The 27,086-nt window shown below is 39.7% G+C and overlaps 3 protein-coding genes across 3 annotated transcripts; all 3 read right to left on the bottom strand.

The window, feature by feature from the left end:
• Window positions 1-235: 235 nt before the first annotated feature.
• Window positions 236-5,824, bottom strand: anxa1a (annexin A1a). The gene is made up of 12 exons (XM_085909502.1): window positions 5,681-5,824; window positions 5,126-5,206; window positions 4,312-4,402; window positions 3,964-4,058; window positions 3,063-3,176; window positions 2,727-2,817; window positions 2,193-2,272; window positions 1,281-1,425; window positions 1,104-1,199; window positions 947-1,005; window positions 753-875; window positions 236-653 (listed from the first exon to the last, which is right to left on the bottom strand). Exons 2-12 carry the CDS (start codon window positions 5,183-5,185, stop codon window positions 594-596), a joined length of 1,014 nt encoding a protein of 337 aa, XP_085765628.1. The 5' UTR covers window positions 5,186-5,206; window positions 5,681-5,824; the 3' UTR covers window positions 236-593.
• A 4,667-nt stretch (window positions 5,825-10,491) lies between these two features.
• tmc2b (transmembrane channel-like 2b) lies at window positions 10,492-17,919 on the bottom strand. The gene is made up of 20 exons (XM_085910149.1): window positions 17,874-17,919; window positions 17,757-17,798; window positions 16,967-17,363; window positions 16,463-16,609; window positions 15,389-15,479; window positions 15,205-15,286; window positions 15,018-15,124; window positions 14,825-14,923; window positions 14,386-14,528; window positions 14,157-14,304; window positions 13,787-13,981; window positions 13,529-13,708; window positions 12,973-13,131; window positions 12,754-12,882; window positions 12,321-12,388; window positions 12,016-12,255; window positions 11,783-11,908; window positions 11,257-11,335; window positions 11,039-11,168; window positions 10,492-10,943 (listed from the first exon to the last, which is right to left on the bottom strand). The coding sequence occupies exons 1-20, from the start codon at window positions 17,917-17,919 to the stop codon at window positions 10,720-10,722; spliced, it is 2,832 nt and encodes a 943-aa protein (XP_085766275.1). The 3' UTR covers window positions 10,492-10,719.
• Window positions 17,920-20,186: 2,267 nt separating this feature from the next.
• On the bottom strand, window positions 20,187-26,194 carry tmc1 (transmembrane channel-like 1). Its single transcript, XM_085910256.1, has 19 exons — window positions 26,158-26,194; window positions 24,884-25,325; window positions 24,616-24,804; window positions 24,448-24,538; window positions 24,005-24,086; window positions 23,803-23,909; window positions 23,633-23,731; window positions 23,428-23,570; window positions 23,212-23,356; window positions 22,927-23,121; window positions 22,349-22,528; window positions 22,134-22,277; window positions 21,794-21,922; window positions 21,618-21,685; window positions 21,283-21,522; window positions 21,092-21,217; window positions 20,721-20,799; window positions 20,469-20,604; window positions 20,187-20,401 (listed from the first exon to the last, which is right to left on the bottom strand). Exons 1-19 carry the CDS (start codon window positions 26,192-26,194, stop codon window positions 20,187-20,189), a joined length of 2,847 nt encoding a protein of 948 aa, XP_085766382.1.
• Window positions 26,195-27,086: the final 892 nt, after the last annotated feature.

Here is a 27,086-nt window from a genome sequence, read left to right on the forward strand (position 1 = left end):
CTTTATAGTAGACTATTTTTGTTATATGGATTATATTGTCTGTCAAAGCACTTTGGAAACAAGCTTTTAATGATACTTTTTAAACAATGTTACAATGGTTGTTATTTTTCCCAATGTATACGTTGAGTGTTGCAATAGTATTTTTTAATATGGTTTATTTTTGTCTGGAAATGTATAGTATCGACTGTGTGACTCAAAGTTGAAGTGACATTTAAAAGTTGACAGACCACAGAAAAAAAAAAAATGCTTTTATTTGCAGAAGCTCCTTCGGTTGCACAGTTATACAGTATAGTTGTCACGTGAGGAAGATATTTCAGTTGCAGTGTTGCATTAACTGATCTCCTTTCTTTCAAGCACCTATTATGTCAGTCAACACATGTTTTGGCAAACTCCTATCCATGGTGAGTAGAATTAATTTCTTAAAGGGATCATATTGTATCTGCTAAGCCAATGCTGAGATGGAATAGTAAGTGTTTTCTCATCGATGTTAATATTTGTTTTAATTTCATTTTACACAGCTGGATTTGGAGGCGAGCCTTTAGTTAAATGGCCTTGTCAGCGACTATATGAGAGCTCAGTCAGTAGCTGAGAAATCAGTTCTCACTCCCACAGAGAGCCAGCAGAATCTTCTCATAGTCTCCTTTAGTATCATCCTGGAAGAAAAAGAAACCAGGGTTTTATTTTTATAACTTCTGGATTATCTGGTAACAATGTATAGGTGACATGTAGAAGAACTCTACTCTGTTTCTCACCAAAATATCCTGATAGAGTGTCTTGCCATATTTCTTCTTGTACTCAGCCTTGATTAGTTTCAAATCTTTTTCAGAACGGCTCACCATAATACGGGTAAGGATGTTTTTGCGGGTTCCAGAACCCTTAAAAGACAAAAGAGCCTGAGCAGACGGTACAAAATCCCCTGTATGATCATATTCCGTGCATACAATACCTTCATGGCCAAGTTGAGCTTCTCCGCAAAGAAAGCAGGCCTGCTCCCAGCACACTTCACTAGAATGATTCAAATGGACCAAATGTACTTTACATTATATTTATGACCAATGTGTTTTCGGGGCGATGAGCTTTAAAGCATGGGATTTTTTCTTTACCTAATGTTGTGAGGCAATTCTCAATGTCACCCTTCATCTCCAGGTCAATTGCTTTGGCCACATCCACTTTACTGTACTTTGAGTACCTCTGAAATACTGAAAAATAAGAGGGAGGAGTCATGTGAGGCATGCGCTAAAAGGACAGACACTGCAGGGGAGGGCAACGAGCTGGCTGACCTTCACGGAGATGAGGGGCACTCCTGACAGTAAGGATTTCAATGAAAATGGAGCTGTCTTTGCCTTTCATTCCCTCTCCAGCTTCATACAGAGACCTGGCATCGCTGTCGATCAGCTGTTCACACACTCCCTCCGTGCGGTTGGCCTGTGAGAGAAACATTATGGAGATCATCATTCTTCAAACTAAAGTGTCAAAATACACTAACAAGGATAAGATAGTGTCACATAGTTTAATCAATGCTTTTTCTGGGTAAAATTTCCCCATTATGGTTATCAATGGTGGTGGATGTGATGATGTAAATGTTTGAAATACATGTATTATTACCCAAGATGGAAAAGTGTTTGTCACATTCTGAATCGGTCCCACCTCTGGCAATCTTACAAGGAGACATTGTTATGCAAGATGATTTTGGGCTAATACCTTCAGGAGGATGATGTCCCTACCCAGATCCTGTATTTGTATTGTGTACAATGTTTACAATTCATTTCCTGTGTGCTCACAGAATAAGTGTGCTATGTGTTTTTGTGTTTTTCATAAATCATGTCCTTGTTTTATAGATTTTATTGGCCTGAAATGAAAAATATTAATAAAACAGTGATGCCTTTACACAGAAAGGAGCAACATATAAAGGATGACTCAAGTGTTATGGTGATTCTTTTTGAAACCTAAAACTTGGATTATAAAAATAAAGTTTAAATTCATAATGGCTATCCTAACGTTATGTAAATATTTGCATGTGATGGATTTATTTTAAGAACCCCTGACATTGTGGCAGCCACAATGTGGGAGTGCTATGTTGCCTTAAGCTAAAACTCTGCAGCCGTGAAAGACAGAGTGAACAAAATCCGCCTCAAACATCCTGTAAGAAAATAAAGACTGGGCTCACATGGAATCACACACACACACTGTACCTTGCAGAGTGACATCAGTGCATTCCTGAAGTCTCCGCTTGTGTCAGATCTGACATCTTCCTCCAGGTCCTTTTTGTATTCTTAACAGCCATAACACAAACATTTCAAGCATGTCTTGTATTTCAACATCACCTATATGTTACAGTGCTTTTGTTTGTTTTGTTACAGTTGTTTTTGTAGCAGGCTTACTATTTACATTAATGTTGAAGTCCTACTTATTCCCACTCCTTTTCAGGTATGTAAACTCACACCTTTGCTCTTTATGTGCTTTATAGTGTTGTATTTTGTTTGTACCAACTCTAATGCAAAGTCATAATTTACATGACTTTCACTTTGATTTATTGTTTACATATTTGAAACTAATAAAAAAAAAAATCATTCAATGTTTTAGATTTAGTAGAAATGTCAAAATGACCGCTATGAAAAAAGAAATAATAATAACCGTACAACAACAAACTGTGGTGGCCTGATACTTTTACACAGATCTTTCTGGATGCAATACAAGATTCCCGCTTGGCATTGGGATGCACACACCTTCTTTGTAGGCCTTCTTTATATTCAAAATCTCCGTATTGGTTCGAGAGGCCAAAATCTCAACAAGGGTATCTTCATCTGTTCCCAAACCCTGAGATGGTGAATCAAATAGATAAGGGTTAATTCAGTGCTCTATCATGAGCAGCCTTTCATAACACCTTTTACTAGCCCAATGGGAAAAGCCAAAAAGAATACATGGAAATGGGCGGAGCGCTACAACAAATGACTGTGAGCTACAAACTTAAATCAGTGTTGACCTCTAAAGTGCAACAACAGCAGTTCCCTTTGGCTCATGAGCATGAGAGGAAGGGAAGGGTACAATGAGTGCACATGTACCTTCATGGCCAGTTTCAGCTGCTGGGCATCATACTGGGCCGGTGTTTTCAGCAGAGCCATGACCACATCCTCCAAATCTCCCTTTAACGCCTTCTTCAGTGCTACCTCCAGAGGCTTTAAAGGAATAATACAACACCGAAATATTGAGGATGATTTTACATTATGTAAAGTAATTTGCATAAACAGAGTGGGTTATTAAAACACTGAATGATTTTCAGGATAAATTGCACATGTCGGAAAACATACTTTTTTTTATTAAAGTATTTTTGTAAAGGAGAAACTCTACTTTTAATCAGTTAGACTGCATTACATTTGCTACTTTATTTATCTATTAACTCTTACACAATCTGAGGGGTTTTTTTTTGTTCAGTTTGCCAGAGAGACTTTTGCCTGAGGCTCTGTCACATGACTCGGTTTCACCAATTCAATGTAACCACTAATGACGTCTGACTCCATTTCACCAATCGTATTGAGCCAGGCAGCCACTTGACTGCCACACAGTCTCTGCAGCCACACGCAGAAGGAGTGATTTAAAAGTGACTTATTTACGTGAAGTATTGCAAAGATAACACAGGACACAATGGCGTGCGAGTCGCGGACAGACGAGGCATGCCCCTGGCCATTCAATACATGTTTGCCTAAAAAGAACTACTGTATGTCATGCATTGCCATCTGTCTGCCTATAATGTTCACAATTCGGCCCAAAATATTTTCTTTAATACCACATTTGTTTTAGTTAAACCGATATTTTGGGCAATATCTGAATTTACACATTAGCAATGCTCAAATTATTTTTTTAGTTATTTGATTAGATTTTTCACTGAATTTATGGAGTCATTCCAAGAGCTACATTTTATTTTATTTTATTTTTTACATACGAGTTGTGAATACCCTTTCCTACCTTCCCACTGGAGTTCTGGTAAGCTTCTTTAATCTGTTGCCTCTGCTCATTGTTCCTCTTCACCAGTATTTCAATGATAGTGTTCTCATCCACACCTGCATGAAATGACAATGTGAAATCGACCCATAATCTATGCTATAATGCGTGCAAGTGCCACAGATATGTATTAAAACTCTTAAAAAAATAAGAAAATGGCAGAAAAGAGCTGTTGGCTCAGGCAGAGATGTACTTGTGAGTGCTACCACCAGGGGGTGCTAAGTTACAGGGAGCGACTCCTGTTTCCCCCATTGTGTCACAATTGAGAAGTTGGCAAGCCTTCCTCAGAGTTTTTATGCATTTTAATATCACCTTTTGCCTTGATGGCTTGGTCCAAGACAGCTGCATCACCACTGGCGCTGAAATTTGGTGAAACCTTCACCGTCCCTTCGTTCTTCAGGACCTGAGAGATAACGCAGATTAGTCTTTAGTGCTAGTGTTTGGTAAATATTGACATATCATCACACCATTGTGTGCATGACTGCCTTTTCTCTATTCTTTCACCTGGTCTCATTTTATGCCCCATCTTTCCAAGCAAGTTAATTTATTAAGTCAATGAACAATAACAAAACATTGAAACTATGACATACTGTTATGCTCATCCTCAACAAGAGTTGTGCAAATCCCTATAGTCCTTAACCTTCATGCAAACAAAGGCCACAAACAAGCCTTTTAACATGGTGAATAAGTTAGGTCGTGAACATCCTTGTACTGAACAAGAACTTAACACAAGACAATGATGCAGAACAATCTTGTGCAACCCTTGAAGCAGAGGATTGGTGAGCAAGAAGAGTTAAGATAGGGAGGGGCTCAAATTCCTGTTTCGTTGAGTCACACAAGACAAAGAAATACTGCTTTTACTGAGTTTTGACGTGTAAAAAGAATCTCCATTCGCCATACTCCTTTTGTCTTACGTAATAGTCATGCATACTGCCTCAGCCCTACCCCTCTTCTGTTTCTAAACTTTTAAACTTAACACTCATTCGCTCTTCTCTTTGCTATCTTTTTATGTTCCCTCCTCTTTCCTTTTCTCCAAACCCTGCCAGGAAAACTTTCCACCCAGCATACCACAGGAAGAGAAAAAAGGGAACAAACATAGTGGTTGGCCTTAGCAACTGGAACTTACTGACTCATCGGGCATGCCCAGATAAACTGTCTGCATCATGAACTCCTTGATGAAAGACATGGTGGGGCTGGCTGAAGGACACTGTCAGATGAAGACATAGGAAGGTGTAAATATATTTGAGGAACAAAAAACAAAAAAAATGCATTGAGAGGCAATAATGGAATTGCATTTTTTTTAAAAACTGCCTTCCTAAACTATGATCATATAGCGACAGCTGGTTTTTGTGGTTTTCCATAATGGCAAGCATGCGGAGGCTGCCTGCTTGGCCACACCCACGATGATCACTAACACGGATGTATCTCGTGAGCAGTGTTTGCATATATCAGACAATATCGTGCATTATTTACCTGCGTAATCTCAACCATTTTCTATTGCTTCTATATGCGTAACGGTGAACAAACATTTCCGGCCACACCCACATGAATTGTACTTCAATGCCGCGGAAGAGAGAACTTTCATCCAGTACAGCAAGCTTAAAGCATATGCGCGTTTAAATGTCACAGAGAGAAGCGCGACAGCATTCTTGAGATTGTTTATTTTAACAACAAGACTTACCGTGAGGCTGGAGAGACGTTTACGTGGGAGTGATCTTTGCAGGGGCGGTAGTCGGGTAGAGGGAGTTCATTTATACTCATGACAAACTCCACCTAGAACCCAGCCCGGCCCATACTCCCCTCCTTAGTTGGACTTTAACCACCGCCTGCTTCCCATCCTTGAGCTGAAAAAAAAAAAAAACTCAAATGAAATGGTGACCTCCTCCTTAAACTGTTTGTGCTTTTATTCAATGCACTCTTTGTATTTAGGTATTATTATGAAATAGATCAAATAAAAATGTTTATAATGTTAAACAAATGTGATTATTTTCCTTTCAAAAAATAGAAATACATAAAGATATTGATATAGTACATAGATATATACATAGTAGTGGTAGTTTCTATGCTCTTGATCCTCACTAAAGTGAATTGTCTTACTAGGCCAAAGATATCAGTAAACATAACAAGGATGTCAAATGGCTCCCATTTGTTTAGGACAGCACTAAATCATACTGAGTGGTTTTTAATGATCCCCCTGTCATTTATCAGAACAAGATTATTCCGTTAAAGTCTCAAAATACACACAAAATGCACTATTATCTTTGTGAAATTACACTTTTTTTATACATTGTAGAATTTGGTCTCATTACATTAAACACTCAATGTAATCATAATATGTGTTGATGGGAAACACATCATGCAAAAGTTATTGTGTAACTTTCTGACAGTTTTCTCATAAACTACTAAACTAACTTCTCACTACTAGCTGATTTGGGTGCGACTCGCTGATTTCGGCAATTATGCGTTTTGTAAAACACAACATCAGATGATTTGCCGTATCGCAGCTTTGTGCTGACAGTCACAAAGACCAACAAACGTCGATATGTTGTAATGAATTTTTCTCCAGGCGCGGCATGTCATCATTGCAACACATTAAGGAGAGGCATGATGTCCTAACAAACGAGATTAACTCAACACTGATGAACACATACTGATGACTGTATCCTTCCAGGGTCATCACGATGTCAACTGACAACATTAGACTCCTTTACTGTATACGTTAAGAAAAAATAAAAAACATTGGATAATTGCCAACTAATGAAATAACTCTGGGCTTACTCTGCAAATCTCCCACACGTAGTGCAGTATCATCAAAGCATTAATGGATGATGATGATTATGCAGTCATATTATCATATATCACAACAATGCTTGAGAGTGAGCTGGCACTGCTATCTTACCCATGACGGGTAACCTGAGGACTATTTGGGGCGTCCTTTTACCAGCACACTTTGTGTGCTTTAGGCCACTACAAATTGGAACTCCATCTGCAAAGCTTTTGAATATTTAAAGACAGTGGAGAGTTTGATTCTCCGCTCGGAGAAGCCGATCAAATCTTGTTTGTTCTCATGCTCGGTACACAGGTTCCAAACTGAAGCGCATAAAGGATCTTCTCGGATCTGGATCGAGAACAGGTAATCGATTCATTTTGAAGATACATGACTATTCTGAGTATTTGAATCGAGGCAGAAGACTTTTGAAAAATGCTGTGGATGTATATTATGCAATATGTACAAAAATAACTGTATGTATATTTTGTTTAGACTCAGTTGCTAGAGTTACTGTTTACTGCTTACTGCAAAATGTATGTAAACTCTTCTGGAGCCGACACTGGGTCCTTCACATTGACCTTTCTGGGAAAGAAAGTAGGGCGACATCGCTCTGTGGCCCCTGCAGGCAAGAAATGTGAGTAAATTACCAGCCAACCAGAAGCAAATTAGCACAAACCTAATATGTTGTTGTATGATGGAAATTAATTTGTGTATATTTATATATGTTAAAAAGGGCATTTTAGGAAGCTATTGTAAAGCCTTGGTACACTTCTTGTAAAATAAATTCATAATCAGGTGGAAGAATTTGTTAAAGGTGGTCAAGTTTAACTCCATCAAACTACATCATAGATTTTGATCAAGCCAGGCCATCTCTCAACCCAGTGACCTCCATCATAAACGGGACTGAAAATCCCACACAGACTTTAACATCTTTGAAAGAAAATCATCAAAACAAAACATTTTCAGTCCCTGGGGATAGAAATACAATTAGGTACTCCCCAATTTGTACATGCGTAGCGTGATAATTGGCTGCCTGCCTCCTTTCTAAATAATAGAAACCATGATTGTTAACATAGACTTATACCGAGTGAAATGTGCAACAAATGCAAAAATAGTATGTACTTTCAGTTTATGCATGAGTCATGGTTTGTTTCCACATGAAAGGATCATAACTCTGCCCCTGTTTGATTTTAAAAATCAATGAAACAATGTCCGGATACAATGTAATTCAATAACCTCCATTCAAATCATCTACATTCTGTGCATTTTCTGCTTCTCTTAATAAACATATTTTATATTTACATCATTTTCTAAGGTGCCTGGGAGAGAAACAACCCATGTACCTGCCCAGAGGAGCCCACAGTTTTCCCAAAGCTCGGAATGCCCCCAGCGACAACACACGACCTGGATCTACCTGGAAGGGTTCCACAGTTCATGGATGAGAGCTCATATCAAGTAGACCAGAGACAAAAGAACACAGCAGGTCAGATATGCACACTCATAATCATCATTTCAATTTAACTCGTGAGCCCAGAGAGAATGTGAGATGAATGAAAATAGAAATGATACGCTCTATGAATCTCTGTGTCTCCTTTGAAAGGTGCTTTGGAAAGAAAATAACACCATGACGACGATTGAGGAACAAATGAGGAGGGAGAGGAAAAGAAATGTTACAATGATGAAAGAGATTGATGACATTGAATGGCAATAATCACTATGATAAATAAGATAAGCCGCAATCGTGGGAGCCTTTCAAAAGATACAAATAAACAGACAGACTGGATGTATTGCATCTACAGTATAATGTCTAATAATTGTCCACCATCGTATATACTTCAACTGTAAAATAATCACACACCATACACTTTAAAACTGTTTTTGTGTTAGCCAATTCAAATAAATCAAACTTTAGCCATTGGAATGTGTCTATTTGTTCCAATGGCTGTCACATTTAAAATATTGACTGCATAAACAAAACATGTCTGTAGCTATCTACAAAAAATGACATCTAATAATTGGTATGGTGATGAGGGTTGATGTATTTTATGTCAATATTTTTTTTGCCATTGGTTCTGAACTGCTCCAATTCATGTACTCAAAGTGTTATTGTCATGTGCTGTGTTATCTTTTTGTTGATGGGTTCTATAATTGCAAAGTGATAGTATACTACTGCTGAGACGTGGATTAAGTCAAAGTCCCTACTGAAGACCAAGGTATGTACACGGCATGCCATATCATAATATAATAATATCATATTTTCTACAAGAATAATTAAACAGTAGTGGAAATGAGCACATTAGAGTGTACTATATGAAAAAGAGTGAATGAATTCATTTTTACAGGTTGTTATGAGCTGTGTTCAGTACTTGCAAACAATGGAGACTTGTGTTCTTAGTCATACTCACATGGCCACCCTGATGCTGCTAGTGTGGTCCTGTGCGGCATCTGATCAGGGTGCTGATTTCATGTCAGTATGCGTATTTGGAATAGTTTCCATGTATGTGTAGTGTATAAAAATTAAATAGTGCAGCGAGCAAGGGCAAAAAATAAGTATATTAGAGGAAGACGCGGTGTAGGAGTGGGATAAGTGCTTGTAAATCATCTAAGTGCACAAGCAAATCAAAATGCAAACATTAATGGGATGGTGTGTTCGGAGGATCAAATATCACTAACTGAAATCTGAGAGGAATCCTGGACATCTTCCAAGAGGCAATCAAAGAGAGAGGAAAAGTGAAGAGTGTTTTACAAACTCAACTATTTTGCCTGTCTGGGGGGGGGGGGGGGGGGAAACGTGTCACATATGTTTGTGTTTATTCCAGCTTTTGCAGCCTACAGAAGTGCACAGCTGAAAGCATTCTTTATACTTGTACAGTTGGGCGGGTCAGGAGGAGGAGTGAATGAGTCCGAATTGGGAGGTGCTTGTGTTTCAGTCTTGGAGCAAACTTGAGTGTCCTCTTTTGGTCTAAAGTGTGTATCGCAGTAAGAAATTTTATATATTTTTAATTGCCTTTCTGTTTCAAAAAACAAAAGTACCTGGGTTCAAAGAGGATCTGCATTTGGGGATGTAATATATAGAAGTAAGAAGAAACTTTATTTGTGTCAGAAATACATAGTTTAATAGATTTAATATAAAAAAATAGAAATACAAATACTATTTACACAGATTTCCAAATGAAATCAAAGCATACGTATGCCAATACATGTTAAAACAAGGGATATCTGTTTCTTGCTCTGTCGATGGAATTTTTAAATATCGAAATCTATGTGATACAATTCGCCTCCATTTCTAATAAGAAGTGTGTTCGTCTCTCAATAGACTTGGATTTCGACTCCCAGGGATCTACTTTTGGGGCTGAGCACAAGTTTAATGCAAAGTCTAATTGTGCACTCTGATGGAGGTTTTTTTTTTTTTGGAAGGGGGGGGTATTTTCAGAGACGAGCACAGTTTGAAACTAGCTTTTGTGGGGATGAACACAGCGAACAAGCCTCCCAGCCAATGGAACAGGCTGCTACCATTCTCTTTTAAATCACTGGTCAAGAGGTCCACACACTGCTGGAACAGCAATAGTCTCGTTGGAACCCATGCAGAAAATCAAAGTGGTCAATTGGTCAATGTCCATTTATACAGAACAGCTAGCAGACCTTCCAGGGCGGGATGGTGTAGGGATGATGTAATGTTGTCCAAGGCGATAAGAGATCACCATTGTGGAAACTGCCTTCCAACCTGATTGTTCATATCCGTGTGTGAACGCCGCCCTCCCCTCCCAAATGCTGTGCAGCGGTCAAAGAGGGTGATTTTAAAAATATAATGAAGATGATTATAAAAACAAAGTGTTTGAAAAGAAAATGCTGTCGGTCCACTTGAATGCACAATAAAGGAGGCTTTGACCTGCACGCAAATCAAGATGTGCCAGTCTTTGCATCCAAGATCACGTGCACTGTCAGCAAAACTATTGTCTTAGAGGCCTGCCTCGGCCTCTCCCCCTGCCTTGCCCAGGTTGAGGCCCCCGAGCATTTCCAGGAGGTCGACTTCTCGGGCCAGGGGCCCGGGTCACCACGCCCCTGGGATTGGAAGCAGCCAATGACACATCTTTTTGTAGGTTAACCCCTTTCCCATTGACTGCTGAACCTGGCTTCATTTTCTGAGACTTGCTTCCCTTCTCAGTGACAACTTCTGAAAAGAATCATGGCGAGTGCAAATCGGAAATGTAGGAGGACACGCAGATGAAAAATATTTGATGGTGTGTATGGTGTGTACATGTACTATACCAGGTGGCGGAAACTCTTCCTCAGTCGTCAGTGGTATTAAAGATTTGTCTGGCAGCAAGTCTTCCAAATCTTTCATGACTTGATTAGTGCTGTCTTTGTTGTTCCTGCGATTCTTCTCCTCATCTCGAGCCTGATGGGTTGACCCAATTGTTATTTTGTCATTTCAGCTGGAAATTAACAAACTTAAATGTGTTGAGAAAATAAATGCTAATACTTGCCATTTGCATCTTCTTCTTAAGGTCTATGTTTGCTTGTTGATATCCTTTTGACACGGCATTCAGATAATAGATGGCCAGCCTGTTGCAAAGAGTGAAATGAGTCAAATAAATGAACCATTGCACATCGGTCTAATATGGTGGCCTATCTTATTTATTTGATTTTAATAGAGTGTGTAAGTCTAAGTAGGAGTCCTGTGAACAAATGTACATTAAAAGCACACACAACGCAGTAATGATTTGCAGGCTGTTTTTTGTTCTATCCCTCCACAAGGTTTAGTTGTCCACCTATCTGTTTTCTCCATTAGGCTTGCAGGTGAGATGGATTCTTTCATAGCTAACTGGGCCAAGTTAAGATACACCGACTGGTTGCCAGCCAGTCGCATGACAAATCAAAACTAAAAAGCAACTCACCTTGAGGTTTAGATTAACGGAATATGCATTGCACCTAGTAGTCTTTGCATAATATTGCTCATCATGAACATAAAACGTGACCTAATTTGTGATGCTACTTTTCATTTTATCTTACACCATGAGAAGTACAGCGGGCATGATAAGTCCAGGGTTGGTGGCATAGACGAATATGTTCCCAATGAAGGAAGGAAGATCCTGTTCTATTGTCTCCATGACTACATCATACATCTTCTCTTGGCCACTGCAAGTTAAATAAAATGATCAAATAAAAGACATTTTCTGTTTTGTAGCTTTAACCTTTCAATGAATAGTCATTTCAACCAGTACTGTAAACTGTCCATCACTGACCTAAATGGCCCACAGTCAAATGATGGAGGCAAAGTCATTATCGTGTAGACCACTGGCAGCAGGCTGAGAAAGAGCACAAGCAGCAGCAGACCCATGTAGAAGTTGTTGGAGCGCGAGGCCTTGAAGACTCGTTCATGAGGAACATTACAGGCCATCACAGCCCAACACTGATAGTACATCGAGCACAGGAGACGCAATACGTTCAGACCCACCAGCCCCGGAGCATAGAATGCACCCATCCTGCAGGAAAAGCAAAGTATCTTCAGGATGATCTCATGTTATGTTAGTAAACATTCTAAACTCACCATATCATTCCTTGATTGAAAATGAGGCCCAGCACATTCCCACTGATGTCAAACTCACCGTATGAAGGCTAGAGTAAACAAATAACAAGTGTTTCAATATATTTTTAAAACATTTATGGATTTCTGTTCTCCCTGTGCATCTGTAATCATGTATCTTGCTTCCTGTAATTACGTTTGCAGTGCAGTGTAATATTTCACTCACTGCTTGGGATCATCTGTCTTGGAAGGTATCAAGTTAACTTGACCGTATTATTGAGTACTCTGTGATGTACTCAATAATACGGTAGACGATTAGCATGAAGAACCCTTTCTGCTGCATGTGTACGAGAGGAAAAATAATCGATAACAATTGGGGGCTATGATGACTCCTTGGGAATACCAAAAATCTCACTACCTCACAAAGGGGATGCTGACACACATTGTGAGCACTCACAAATCCAGCCTCCAGGTCCCAGCACCAACAGTAGTTGAGAAAACGGACAACAACAGCTCTCACAAAGTCTCCAATCAGGATTGTCAAGTAATTCACTTGCATGTCAGACACAATCAGCTTCACAAATTCCTGCAAAACAAAAGAAAGTATGACAATAAAGAGACGATAAAAGTGTTGGTATGAGGTCAACAGTAGAATCATTCTTCTACAATTACTGACAATGCCAACTGCAGTCTCCCAGCAGGGTCCCCTGATGACGTCGGCAGGGTGGACATTGGGAGGAGGCACATCTGTGGTGTTGTACAAGCTACTGTAGTTGCTATGATACTCATTTAGAGCCCACTCAGTGGCGTTCTTGATGGCCTTCTCATTCTCCAACTGTGACACACATAAATGGTCAGACCTTACCTCAGAATAATTGATCAGAATTTCAGCTTTAATATAACTGACTGTGTAAAATAAGTACACGTACTTGAGATGAGTGTGTATGTGTGTGTGCGTGTTTATTTTATTTTATTTTATTTTATCCATTTACCAGTTGTTGTAATGAGATAATATTGTAACAAGTGGTGGAATTAGTCATAGTAACAGTTAGCTGGCGGCACAACTTTTTTGTTTGTTTTTTTTATTTTGTTTTTTACTGGGTGGGGAAAATGAGGTACTATTTATTGTAGCAAAGCCACTTTTTGTGGAAAAAGTGTTAGCCTTATGTTGTTTCATGTGTGAAAGAAAATCAGGACCTTTATGTACACAAATACTGCTACATTAGCCTTACCTTTGCAGTGACCTCATCAAAAAGTGCAAAAAGGAAGGTGTAAAGGTTTCCCAGGAAAAGTGCAAAGATGCGTCCCAGTTGCCACTTGAGAGCAATTCGGGGGTGATAGTCCTCTAGTTCAGCGATGGTTTCAAAAAGAGGAGGGCACACCAAGCCCAGCAAAGACATCACAAACTCCACCTAATGGATGGTTGAAAGTCCCTTTTTGATCACATATTTCAATGCTGCATAAATGTAGAAATCAGAAATGTAACCTGCCTCATTCTTTTCAAACCAGGAGAGTTCATCATTATCCATGTCAGCAAATTCCTGAGAGCGCTTCACCACAAAGTAAATGAGGTAACCACTGCCTCCAAGGCTGCACAGGATGAGAACATTGGCAAGGACCCTGAGGAAGCGACGCAGGTGGATGTTCTCATCCTTCTGGTTCTCCTGTTCATCTACAATGGATTCCTACAGGTTACATTAAAACAAAATTACCTCAGATACCACGACATTGCAAGTTATGTGTCAAAAGTGGTCAATTCCCCTATCGATGCTTTATTTTTACTTTGATCGAATACAAAAAGAAAAATATCCCATGATCTAACTTCAATAGTGTTTTTATATTTTCTCATTGTGCTCTCACCTTGAAGCTGGTTGTAATAGAGGCATACTTATTATCTGCTGTCTCTGGGTTTCCAATCAGGTAGTCCCAGCTGGTGAACATCTTCCAGCTGAAGGTGAATTCTCCCTCTTCAGCACCGTCGCCTCCTTCGTTTGAGTTACGTGCCATCCTGTAGAGAAATCAAAAGTCAATTTGACCAACTATTTGAAATCTACCTAAGAGTGTTTGTTTTCGTGTGTGTGTCTCCTACGTTCGGATGACAACCATCAAGCTGTATCCGAAGATTCCGACGCCAACCAGCAAGTATGACAGGGGAAGTCTAAATTGCAGCACACCGATGGTTCGCTTACTGTCATAGAATCCGTAGAATAAAAATGAATATTTGCAGTAGCCCTTTTGGGATGATTAAAGGAAACACAGAGAAACACGGACAAACGTTAATGTATGGACAAAACAAGGGGGGCAAATATTCAAACATTATAAGTGCAGAATATTATTAGAAGATGTAAGAACATGGGCTGGTTGTCTTCTCCTGGTTGATTAAATAAGTGTGTGATTAAGAGGTATGGGTACCTTCATCTATGGAGTGTGCCAAAAACACACATAAATGCTAACTTGATCGCATTTTGATTTGTCGATTGTCTAAAGGTTGAATAAGGGCAGTAGATCAATTGAACTCAGATTCTCACACCAAAATCGAAGAGCACAGAGAAGTCCATAGCTTTTGCCTGCTCCTCTCGAGGTACAGTTTTCCTGGGAATGGAGCCATATGGTAGACCCATGAGAATCTAATACACATGATAAAGTCTGTCAGACAGGGGCAACTTGATAGCATCTAAAATATCAGCTTTGTCTCATATAAAAGAATTGAAACTGCTTTACCTCAGGCAGGACCACCAGGCCAAACATGAATCCAAATAGGACCAAGTTCAGGCCATACATCCACCTCAAAAATATAAAGTAAGATGCCACAGAGGAGCCAAAGTGACCTGTCAGCAGATTCTTAACTCAGTAATCACAATTTTATGGAAGCAACAACCCAGAATGAGAATGACATATTGGTACCAACTTTCAACTTCCTTAATCTTCCTCTCCCAGGGTATGCAGGCTGTTTTGAAGTTCTCAAAGTCACGTTTGAACTTGATGAATTTCTAGAGGGAAGTATTCAAAAATGATAATCAAACCTCAAAGCAACAACAGTTGTATCATCAAAGCTTAATATGTCAACGAAATGTGCAAACTAAACCCATTACCTTAGTCATCATGACTTTGAAAGCGTACACTTTCCTTCCTTTTCCTTTCCCGAGAGCTCCTTCAAACTTTTCAATAAACTCCTGTGCCTCCCTATTGGACAAGTGCAAATGTCAAGTCATCAGAAACTAAAAAAGATGATGAGTATAGGAGCCACTCAGCAGAGGACCAATCCAGTCGGTCAATTAGTGTTAAGATCGGTAAGTGAAATAAGAAGGATGGAATCAGTTACTGATGGATGATGTTTGGACATGGTGATAGCTGGCAAGTAGCTCGTCAGAAACCGCAACACCAATCACAAAACTGTGTCAAGTTCATGAAAAAGTTACGACAGCTCCCCTATCCTGTTCCCTTACCAGAAGCTTACTTACACTCATCTATACTTTCACACTCATCGTGATTGGTTGACTACTCTCGCAATTGATTCAATTCAAGTGCCAGATTTGGATAAAGTACTCCTAAAAAAAAAAAAAAAATCACAACTATCAATATTGCTGAAGAAAAAAACAGAGTTTCCGCTACTTTTATATGAACAGTATCAACATGTGACAACTAACCCTTCTATTGAATGTAACTGGAGAAACAACATATACAGTAGCTTAAGCCGTAACTGGAAAGCTCACGTTACAATTTCTCAGCCATGTGTCAACTGTGACTCTCCTTACAGGTTTAAAGACTACACCACATCAACAGGATGGCCCGAAGATGTAAGCACGGTGTTTAGGATTGAATAAAAGGAAGTACTTTGTTGCGAGGAACTTCAATTACAAACACAAGCCACGTTTGACTTCAATGAAGTACATTACTTTGTGGCACATTGATGGCTCCGCAAGAGAAGGAAAATAAACGGCTAAAGCAGCAAACAAGTTTTAATATGCACAGTCATCATCACATGTACGGGACATACGTGATGGTAAGCCTTCAGAGAAGCACGTCAAAGTCTTTGCATGGAGCAAATACGAATGCAATGCACAAAAATAACTCCATCGAGAGTCTTCAAAAAGTTGGATTCGCAGCCAGAATACGAGAGTTAAAAGGAGGCTTAGGGTTTTTTTTTTTGGGATTGCATTCTTTACTTGAGCAAAACGAGTCTCCTCTTCATTCGCCACGGTTTATTCCTTAATGTGGCAATGAGTTTCTTCTTCTCCTCTACTTCTTCCTTCAAGGCTGCCATGTCTCCCTCAGACAGAGATTCATCATCAGAGTCAGAGGAGGAAGAAGAGCTGATAAAAGGAAAGAGCAGTCATGTGCCGTGACTTTTTCGCAACGACAGTGACAAATACGAAAGACAAATGTCGACAAATTGAACTCAGCACAGGCAATCGTTATAATTCCAGGGATGCTACCACCATCTGTCATCAAAAAGATGGTCCATGTCACTTTCCTGATCGCGGGAGTGAATAATGAATGAATGTGTGAATCAGACTCACGTAACGAATAATGCTTGCTGTAACATTTACAATAATGACAGCAGCTACAAATCATCAACGGGACATTCATCAGGCCTACTGAGTTTCGGAAAAGATGAAGAATTGACATTCTCAAGTGTAAACGAGAAAGGCTCTCAGAGAATACTGCACCTGCTCAACTTCCCCTTCTTCTTTTTGTCCTTCTCACCACCTTTCTCATTACCTCTTTTCCCTTTAGCATTTCCCTTCTTCTCTTTATTCTTCTCCTCTTTGTCCTTTTTTGACACCGCCTTTCCTCCTCTTTTTTTCCTCTTGTCGTCCTCCTCGCTCTCATCCTCGCTGTCTTCTCTGGCTGCTTTCTTTCTGGAAGCTTTGGAGGTTTTTCTTTTCATACTCTTGTTATCATCATCCTCTTCATCATCGCTGTCCAGGCGCACTGCTTTCTTCTTTCTTCCTCTCTTCCTTGGTGACTCATCCTCTTCATCCTCATTTTCCTCTTCATCGCTGAAATGCTTGGCTTTACGCTGAGGTTTAGCTCTTCTGTTTTTTATTCTTCTTCTGGCCTCTTCTGAAAAAATAGAATTTATTATCGGTAACAAAAGTGCAACAGTACACTAAGTGAAATATGATGAAAGACTTTTTTAAATCATATAATAAAATGTTTGCAAATTTTAAATCTTGACAAATGCCTCTACAATCTAATCTTGAGTCTATATCTCAGATCCAGTTGGAGTGTCAAAGGATGAAACATTAGAGGTACTTTATTTATTTAACATGATCAAACAGAGTCATTTGCAATATTTTTCTAACTTTTGTAGTGACACAATAGGTCAAAATGAGTTCCTAGGTGCATTCTTATTATGGTGAAGGCTGAATTTTTGACACAGCTCCAGTATCAGAACATGTAAGTGCAATTAAGATGAAACATGACAAGTTTAAGTTGAACGCAAAACTGACTCACCCTCACTTCCACTGTCGACTACAGCATCCACCTCCATACCAACTGGAACAAATAAAAAGTCAAACAAATGATAGAGGTAGAGGCTTGTAACATGTAAAAATTAAAACACCATCTCACCATCTTCAACAGCAATAGCTGCATCACTTTTCTTCTTAGGAGGCATTCTGTGTTAGTAATTGATTGTGTATTTTGCCCATGTAGTTGTTCCTCTTCTGTCTGCTTCAGAGTGTGTCTCCTGGCCATCCATGAGTGAGGGAGGCTGATCCAGCAGTGAAGGCAAAATAAGGAAACCACCACACACACACACACACACACACACACACACACACACACACACACACACATGGGGTGGACAAATGTGCGCCTGTTTGAACCACTCCTTGACAACCATCAATGATACAAAGGCCATCAGATGATGAGCAGTAGCCCAGAGGAAGAAAATTCAATTGGGCAAGATCTAAAACAGACAAATGTCAATCAAAATGGTAAATGATATAATAAGTCATCATGGGTGATGTATAAAAACATGCAACATCTGCATGCTGATGATTATGTTGATGATGATGTCTTTGCATGTCAAGTTTGTAACATGTAATGAGTTGCATAGTTTATACAAACAGGTGTTTTTCTGCAACCTAAAATCTTCAAGTCAAAGTTCAGGGAGAGCGAGATTCAACAAGATCCAAATATTAAAATACTGCATATTGTGCAAAATTGAGGTGAAAAGTTGTACTGGCGTGTTAAAACAACCGTGATGCAAGCCTATAGTCAAATGTCAAATAGGTCCTTTTGAATAATGCAGTGAAAGAAGAGATGTGACGCTGCCCTTCACCTTAACCCCAGTCCGCAAGCTGTCATCCGCTCCTCCTCACCTGCACCTTTCAGGGGTCCACTCTGTTTACATACAGTACAACCTTCCTGCTTGCTTCCTCAAATTTGATTCCCCCTACCAATTAGTACAGTGGCTGCAACAAAATTTTGAACGGAGCCTCATTTTACTAAGTCACCCCACCCCACCTGGGACCTGAGCCACGCCCACAACTGGTCTGCATGAGAACCATGTCCGTTCAGAATGGAATGTCATTAAAGTTGTGATAAATATTCACACATGAACACTTAGACTTTATTTATGTCCAGTATGTCTTTTTGCCTCTTTTTTCTGAGGCATGCAACTTTTATTTATTGTAAAAAAAAAAAAAATTTAAATCCACAGCCCAATTTTGGTATAGAACAAAAAGACAGATGGATCCTGTAAATGCTGAGAAATCATGTTGCCGGACAGAACCCAAAATAGCATTGTTTCATACATCAAGGCCTACCACAGCAATATTTTGATCCCTTCATTTCATAAGCTCTCCTTATTTGATTGCATTTGCTCAACTCTCTGGATTTGCACAAAAAACAACCAATTCACAAACTTTGATCTCAGTACAATCTTAGAAGTCAAATCAGTGTACATCATTGTACAATGCCTTACTCTTCCCTTCATTAATATTAGGGAAGATGAGATCCCTGTTGGTGTACAGAGAAAGTTAAGATATCAGATACGTAGTATGCCGCTGTGTGGCTCAGTTACCTGGCACAAGCATGGAGGCAGAGTTATGAGTGCCCGCAGATAAAGATCTGATTAGTACTGCATCTTCATTTCTCTAGTAATTATACGGTGTTTCGTTTTTTGATTTACCCAAACAAATAGCTTTTGGATTTCTCATTGACATTCCTTGGTACACAAGACACTTTAGCGGAATAGGTGGATGAATTAACGAACAGGAAACGTGTTTACATTTGACTAAAAGGTCAACTGAGGGACTGTTGACTGACAGGATGACAGAGCAGAACAGCTTCTGAGATATTGGATCACCGTTATCAGATGATTCAAGACAGACATCCCTGTAACGTGATGAAGCTCAAGAGACCATAACAAAAGGATTTACAATTAAGGATGTTGGCACACTTGGACATTGCTGAATTCAACTGGCATGACCACAAGTCGAAGGATGCCGTGCCGAGAAAAGTCTAGATCATTTCAAGAATAATAAGACGAGAACTATACTAGTAACGAGACCTAGCTTCAAGTTGGGTTTCTAATAAATTTTTAAAATATTTCTAATTGAATAACATGTATACAATATTATAAAAATACAGTTACTGTTGTATATGTAACATACAAAAACAGTATTCTATAGAATTCTGTAAATACATACTATGCATATAACCCATTTTTCATTATTTCAACACGAGTCCTTTGCTGATTTGACAAATAAAGCTTATTGACTCATTAAAGTCCCATCACTTTATTGTTCAACTCTGTCTTCTGGAGACCAGAGAAGTCCTTGGGTGGAAATGTGCCCAAAAATATAATCTTTTTGTATCCCGCACTTCTGAAAATGACTTTTCCCAGTAAAATGTTTTTTATTCATGTTGACTCACTCAGTGTTGCTGCAGCCTTGGCCCCCTGTGTATCTTCTGATCACTTTGTTGAGGGAAACCAGGCAGGTACCGAGAAGCCTCATTGTTGCTACGGCGATGACTTCCGGCGGCAGGAGTTCTGTTCGTTGTACGTTCTTGGTCTCTCCCTGTGGGAGATGTATGTCCACTTTTGCCATGATGTGATTTCGGAGCTCTACAACGGTGTTCTTTCCCATCTATAAAGAGGGAGGGGGAATCCTTAATAGAGCAGCAAATATTGAAATGTAGCAACCTGTGTCTCACTTTCATGGTCTCGTTGCAAAGCTTTGTTGTTCTTTTGTTTTTCTGCAGCCTCGGATGCAGCTCTTCTGGCCTCCTCCAAATCCATTGCGGCCTTCAATGCCGCTTGCTTGTTCTTTCGCTTGTTTTCTTCATTTTGCTTAAAAAGCAGAAACACAAATGTCCTAATAATCTCTAACTTCATGAAGTCACTGTGAAGTACAACATGATACAATTAATGATCGACTCCTGCTGGAGGAAAAAAAACTCATTTACCGTCTGTAGTTTTTTCTTCAGTTCAATATTTGCTTCTTTGTAGCTTTTGGATGTGGACTGCAGGTAATAAATTGCCAGCCTATGAAATGGATTATTATTGTTATTGCTGAGTCCATTTCCATTGCAGCACTTTTCTACCCAAAATCTATTTACTACATTGTTAATTTAGTCAGGTCACACTATGATGCTATGAAAAAAAATGCTATGATTGGCTCATGCACATACTCATGATGCAGAACAGAGAACATCTGAAATGACTCAGACAGATTTGGCATTATGATCAGAAAACCAAACACAGCTTTCCCTATTCATTAAGTTATGCACCACATGTTTTTATTCTGTGTACATGACATTTGATCAATTCTACTCACACCATCAACAACATGAAGGGTAGGATCAGACCAGGATTTGAGGCATAGCTGAACACTTTTCCAAACCAGGCTGGGAAGTCTGATTCCAGAGTCTCATGGATTACATCAAACATGCGATTCTTCCCACTATGAAGAAAGGGAAGTTGAATGAATCCCCATGACCCGCATATGAAATAGAATCCATTCATTACCTGAATGGTCCGCAATCAAAAGACGGAGGGATTGTGACAATGGTGTACATTGCAGGTAGGGTGGAGAGGAAGAGGATGACTAGTAACATGGCCATGTAGAAGTTGTTGGAGCGAGAGGCCTTGAAGACTCTTTCCTGCGGCACATTACAGCACATGACGGCCCAGCACTGAAGGTACATGGACACGTGGAGGCGGAGGACGTTTAGGGCAGGCAGGCAGGGAGCATAAAAGGCACCCATCCTAGATGAAAGTGCAATGACAGGGGTCGTTCACCATTTCACTCAGTTCTTCTTTTTTTTTTTTTGTTAATGAAAATAACACAATGTCTCTCCTACCAGATCATTCCTTGATTGAAGATCAAGCCGAGCACATTCCCGCTAACATCAAACTCAGAGTATGACGGCTTTCCGAAAGTACAGCGGAAAAAGAAGATGAACAAAATAGTCTCCTGACTCATATTTTCACAGCCTCTATAGACATTTCATGAGGCAGGTGTAAAATGCTGACTTACAAAGCCGGCCTCCAAGTCCCAGCACCAGCAGTGGTTGAGAAAACGAACAAGCACAGCTCGAAGAAAATCACCAATGAGCAGTGTGGCGTAGGTTGTCATGGTGTCAGATATGATGAGCCGCACAAACTCCTGCAAAGGACCATGCTTCTGTGATGTGCATTAAAAAAAAGTTTCTTTCTACCCAAGGGAAATTAGGCCTTGCACATACGAGATATTTCTATGTGGTCAGAATTTACGATCATGTGTTGAGCAGTTACTATATGTGATCAAAACAATCATACAATCTTAAAGTCCCATTAGCTTATTCATGGTAAGTGTTTTAGGTCACTTTCTAACTAACCTGCCCCACCATGGTCTCCCAGCAGGGCCCACGAGGCACATCAGCAGGATGAACAGCAGGTGGCGCTGTATTGTTTCCTGTGACGTTATAAAAACTGGCTTCCCACAGTGTTATATTAAACTTGACAATTTTTTCCTCTTCCCTCTGAAACACACGTACACTCCTGAGTTCACACTTCAATAAACTGTCTATCATGTACACACTACAATCCTCACTTTCAGGTTGATCTCATCCATGAGTGCAATAATGAATGTGTAGAGGTTCCCCAAGAAGAGGGCAAAGATGCGGCCCAGCTGCCACTGCAGAGCGACTCGGGGATGGTAGTTCTCCAGGGTGCTAATGATGTCAAACAGCATGGGACAAAACATTCCCAGTAATGACATAACCATATTTACCTGAGAGAGAAAAACACAGGCTGTCACACTTAGTGGCGCGCTATGAAGATGGACATATGCAAAGACGACTGGATCCACCAAATGTTCTGCATTACAGATTGAAGGAAACTCTATGGAAATTCTTCAAGTAGTTACTTTACTTTTCAAACGTCATTGATGCCGGAGGAAAAAATACCTAAAATAACAATTTCAGAATCAGAAATTCAGTCTTTACTAAGATGCAGTATTATTGCTCCGTTTTGATCAATATTGTAAGATGGCTATTTATTTAACAAAAAGGTCATATTTGCAATGTTGTAAATTGTGACTACACAATAAATCGAATTCAGTCAACAAATAAAGAGCCAATCAGATTGCATGTCAATCATACATTCTGAAGTCGACTCATTTGTTTGTACCTCATTCCTTTCCCACCAAGAATGGTTTTCTAGTCCGTCCAGAGCAAACTTCTGAGATCGCCGCACAACAAAGTAAATGAGGTATCCACTTCCTGCGAGGCAGCACAACACCAGGAAATTGGCCAGGACTCGCAGGAAGCGAGTCAGATGGATATTGTCATCCTTATGGTTCTCTTGCTCTTCTAAGATGGCTTCCTGGTGAGACAGCAGGAGAGAAACTCAGGGTGGTTGTTAACTCGACTATAACATAAATGTAAACATCAACACAAAGACATCTGCCTCGACCTTGAAGCTGGTGGTGATTGAGGCAAATTTATTATCTGCTGTTTCAGCGTTCCCTATCAGGTAGTCCCAGCTTGTGAACATTTTCCAGCTGAAATTAAAGCTGTTATCATCTCCGACACCAGTCTCATTTGAATTACGGGCCATCCTTTTATTGGAGATAAGACATAGTCACCGTGATGATTACATAAAGTCCTATACTGCATATATAGTACTCACGTTCTAATGACCACCATGTAGCTGTAGGCCACTGTTCCAACTCCAACCAGGAAATACGACAAAGGCATGCGAAACTTGAGCCAGCCAATGGCACGCTGGTCATTGTAATAACCGTAGAAGAGGACAGAGTACTGGGCGTAACCCTGCAGATGCATGTTTTAATTCATAATAGCAAAATAAAGTGACATTGTGTGAGATAGCTGACCCCAAAGTCCCACAAGACAGCAAAGTCCATGGCGCTCCCTTCCTCAGCCCTCGGCACTGTCTTTCTGGAGATGCTCCCGTAGGGCCATCCCATTAATGCCTGATATACAAAAAGAGAGTGGACAGCAACATGAAAAAGACACAAAACAAGAAACACTAAAAGCAACAAACCTCTGGCACCATGACCAAGCCAAAAGTGAGGCCAAACAAGATCATGTTGATACCGTACATCCACCTCAGGAAGATGAAGTAAGAAGCAACAGAAGAGCCAAAGTGACCTGTGTGATCATGAGAAACGTGACTGACTGTACATTATTGCGCAACATCAAGCCCGCTAATGCACTGCAAAGACTTCCATGGATTTTTGACTTACTTTCAATCTCTTTGATTTTCATCTCCCATGGGATGCAAGCAGTTCTGAAGTTTTCAAAATCTCGTTGAAACTTCATCCATTTCTACTTTGTAAAATTAGAAAAGAAGAAAAATTAACATTGTAAAGCAGGTATCAGACATCTGGAGGAATAAAAAAAATTGTACATCCTCCAAAATGGATTCATAATCATCGTTGTAACTGCTGCTTTATACAAACAACGGTTGCATCTTTTTTAATACATATTTCAATACAGTTTCCAAGATTAAGTTTCCTGTTTTTCAAAATGGAGGATCCATGTTATAGACTAACTGCGCTTGAAAGTGTTTCTATGTGCCAGTTATTTGTCAGTTCCCATGGAACATTTCCATCTGAATTTTGCTACCCTACCAGTAAATGACTATTAATATGCTATTTGAGTTATTTAAAAGCAACTTTCCTCTTACCTTGGTCATCATGACCTTGTATGCGTAGAGCCTTCTACCTTTCCCTTTGCCCAAAGCCCCCTCGTAGTTCTCCACAAACTCCTTAGACTCCCTGCAAATAAGAAGATGGCTTCACTCCTAATTGGCTAAAGTCAATAGGTTGACCCGTGACTGCTATGGAGAAGTTACCGTAAGGTTAACAGCTTCTTTTTCATCGACCATGGCTTTCCTCTGAGACTCTGGATCAATTTCTTCCTGTCGTCCACTTCCTCTTTTAGCTCCTGGAGCTCCTCAGCTGTCAGAGACTCTGGCCTCAACTCTTCGTCATTGCTGTCCTCTTCCTCCTTGTCCTCTTCCTCACTTGTCTCCTGCTCTGAACTGAGTAGTCATTGTTTCTTTTAATTGTTCTTGTATGAGAACAAATTGTTGTTTTCCTAAAAGAAAGTCAATTATTTACCTTGTTTCAATGACTTTTGTGTGCTTTTTCATCTTTACTTCCTGTTTCTTCTCCTTCTCACGTTTACAAACATTCTCTTTTCTTTCTTCATTCGGAGCACTATCGTGTTTGTGTTTCCTCTTGAAATTTTCATCCTCAGCTCCGCTCTTCATCGGCACCTTTTCTCTTGTTTGTTTATTTTTAAGGTTCTTCTTCCTTGCCATCATTTTTTTGTCTTCCCTCTCAATCTCCTTTGCGGTATTATTTTTTTCATTGTTTCCTTTACTCCTCATGCCTTTTTCTTTCCTCTCTGGTCTGTCCGTCAACTCCTCTTGCGTCTCGGCTGCATGTTTTTTCTTCTTTCGGTTTCCCTTCTTTCCCTCTCTTTTACTATCCTGCTTCTTTTTTTCTATTTTCTTTCGCTCATATTCTTCTGGTATAGTGCAAATTTGGTTTTCATCACCTGCAGTATATGTCAATCCATGTTAGGTTTGCAGTTGAACATGTTTGGTATCAATACACCTCCACTAAAATGTGTTATTTGTCACGTCATACAAACCAAAAGATCAGTCGTACTTTAGCTATGACACACACCGGCATGATTTTTGATACGCTTACACTAATGGAATAAGCCATATTTATGCACTTACCTGTATCCAGTCCAATGTGAACTAAGAACAGAGTGAACATAAGATCTGAATTAGCCATATCTTGAAAATGGAAAAATGTTCAGTCAAATTTGAATAGTTTATTTCTTTCTCATCTGAATCAATCATTGGTTCTGAATTCACATCTCATCTTTGCTTGGCCACTTCTGTGATGTGTTTTTCCATTTTTGGTCAAATGTTTTCTTTTCGCATATTTAATACATACGTGCATCTTGATGCTTACTGATTTTCCATACAACCTGCATGTCTTCAATTTCATAAATCGATTTCATTCCTACAATCCCGAACCGCACTTGAGTACGTTTCTTCATTGTGTACGCTGCATTGTGTTCAACGAAGAAGCATAAAGTGAAAACAAAGCCCGCCGCAAACAAATTGAAGAGATCAACCCTTTGGTGAAACCAGAGTCATGATGCCACGGGTCATTGAGAATGTGTCCATCAAAGGGGTGCAGTTGCGAACAATAGTATAAAGGTCATATGGTTAACATCATTTTAACAAATGAGATTCGAAAGGAAAAGCAAATATAGATGATCATTGTGTTGACTTTATCTCTTCCTTCTTGTCAAAGTACCATGAAAAACCAAAAAAAGTTGATCATATAGATATCAGGAGGCATGGACTTACTGTCATCCTCAGTAGTGATCAGTTTGTTACGAGGCATCTTCCTCTCATGGTTGTCCACCTCCGAGTGGCCCGAGGTCCAGAGAGCTCAGTGAACATAGGAGATGAAGCTGTAGGGTTTGTCCACCTATGAAGTGGATGAACACACTGCCATGACAACAAAGTGTGCATATGTGTATTGTGAGGCAAAGTCTATGATGAACGCCTCATGTGAGAAGTTCACTTTTTCCTTGCCACCCATTGACCCAAAACACAGACAATGACATCCTGGAAACCTTAGAGCCTCACAATTTCACTGCCAATCAATTATTCAAAACAGTTATGACTGCCTTTACGCAGTGTGATATGTGTGTGTGTGTCCACAAGGTCAATGCCAGTGTGAGGGCTGTTTATATGAGATTCAAATAATGGCTCCACTGTATCAGATAAAGTTACACTCTAATGGTTGGAGCACCCTTAACATTCATCCATTTTACTTGTGTACATTAGTTAACTTGCATGTTATCATTAATATATTACAAATCGAATGCTGTTTGTTTAAAATATTGGATTGGCCCTTCAGCGGTTAGTCAATCATTTCTAATTAGAAATACAGCCAATGATCATAGAAGCAAGGAAAAGGAAATAAGGTCCACCTTTGCTTGTGTCGTGACTCGTAAGAGCTCCATGATTATAGCTCCGTAGAATAATCAATCAATGTGACATAACATGCCGTTCAAAAGTGGTAGGGGCTGTATAAGCATGTATTCTTTATTTTGTATTTTTTTAAACTAATATGTAGTAACTTTTGTTTGTATAATAGTAACTATGAGCAAAACATCTTCATTAAGTGTTTTCATCCAGCCATCCATTTTCTGTATCACTTGTACCCACGGGGGTCGCGAGCGTGCTGGAGCCTATCCCAGCAGTCATCGGCCAGGTGGCGGGGGACA

The sequence above is a fragment of the Syngnathus leptorhynchus genome, chromosome 4, assembly GCF_054491065.1.
Source record: "Syngnathus leptorhynchus isolate UIUO chromosome 4, UIUO_Slep, whole genome shotgun sequence".
NCBI classification, from domain to species: domain Eukaryota; kingdom Metazoa; phylum Chordata; class Actinopteri; order Syngnathiformes; family Syngnathidae; genus Syngnathus; species Syngnathus leptorhynchus.

Coding starts and splice junctions, on each gene's coding strand:
- tmc2b (XM_085910149.1), bottom strand. CDS start 17,919: ATGCCTCCTAAGAAGAAAAGTGATGCAGCTATTGCTGTTGAAGATG. Junction 17,799..17,873: donor AGCTATTGCTGTTGAAGATG/GTGAGATGGTGT, acceptor TATTTGTTCCAG/TTGGTATGGAGGTGGATGCT. Junction 11,169..11,256: donor TTAAGAAGAAGATGCAAATG/GCAAGTATTAGC, acceptor TCAACCCATCAG/GCTCGAGATGAGGAGAAGAA.
- anxa1a (XM_085909502.1), bottom strand. CDS start 5,185: ATGTCTTTCATCAAGGAGTTCATGATGCAGACAGTTTATCTGGGCATG. Junction 1,426..2,192: donor CACTGATGTCACTCTGCAAG/GTACAGTGTGTG, acceptor TTTCTCTCACAG/GCCAACCGCACGGAGGGAGT. Junction 1,200..1,280: donor TGCCCCTCATCTCCGTGAAG/GTCAGCCAGCTC, acceptor CTTATTTTTCAG/TATTTCAGAGGTACTCAAAG.
- tmc1 (XM_085910256.1), bottom strand. CDS start 26,194: ATGCCTCGTAACAAACTGATCACTACTGAGGATGACA. Junction 23,732..23,802: donor GCTTGGTCATGGTGCCAGAG/GTTTGTTGCTTT, acceptor TTTGTATATCAG/GCATTAATGGGATGGCCCTA. Junction 23,571..23,632: donor CTGTCTTGTGGGACTTTGGG/GTCAGCTATCTC, acceptor ATGCATCTGCAG/GGTTACGCCCAGTACTCTGT.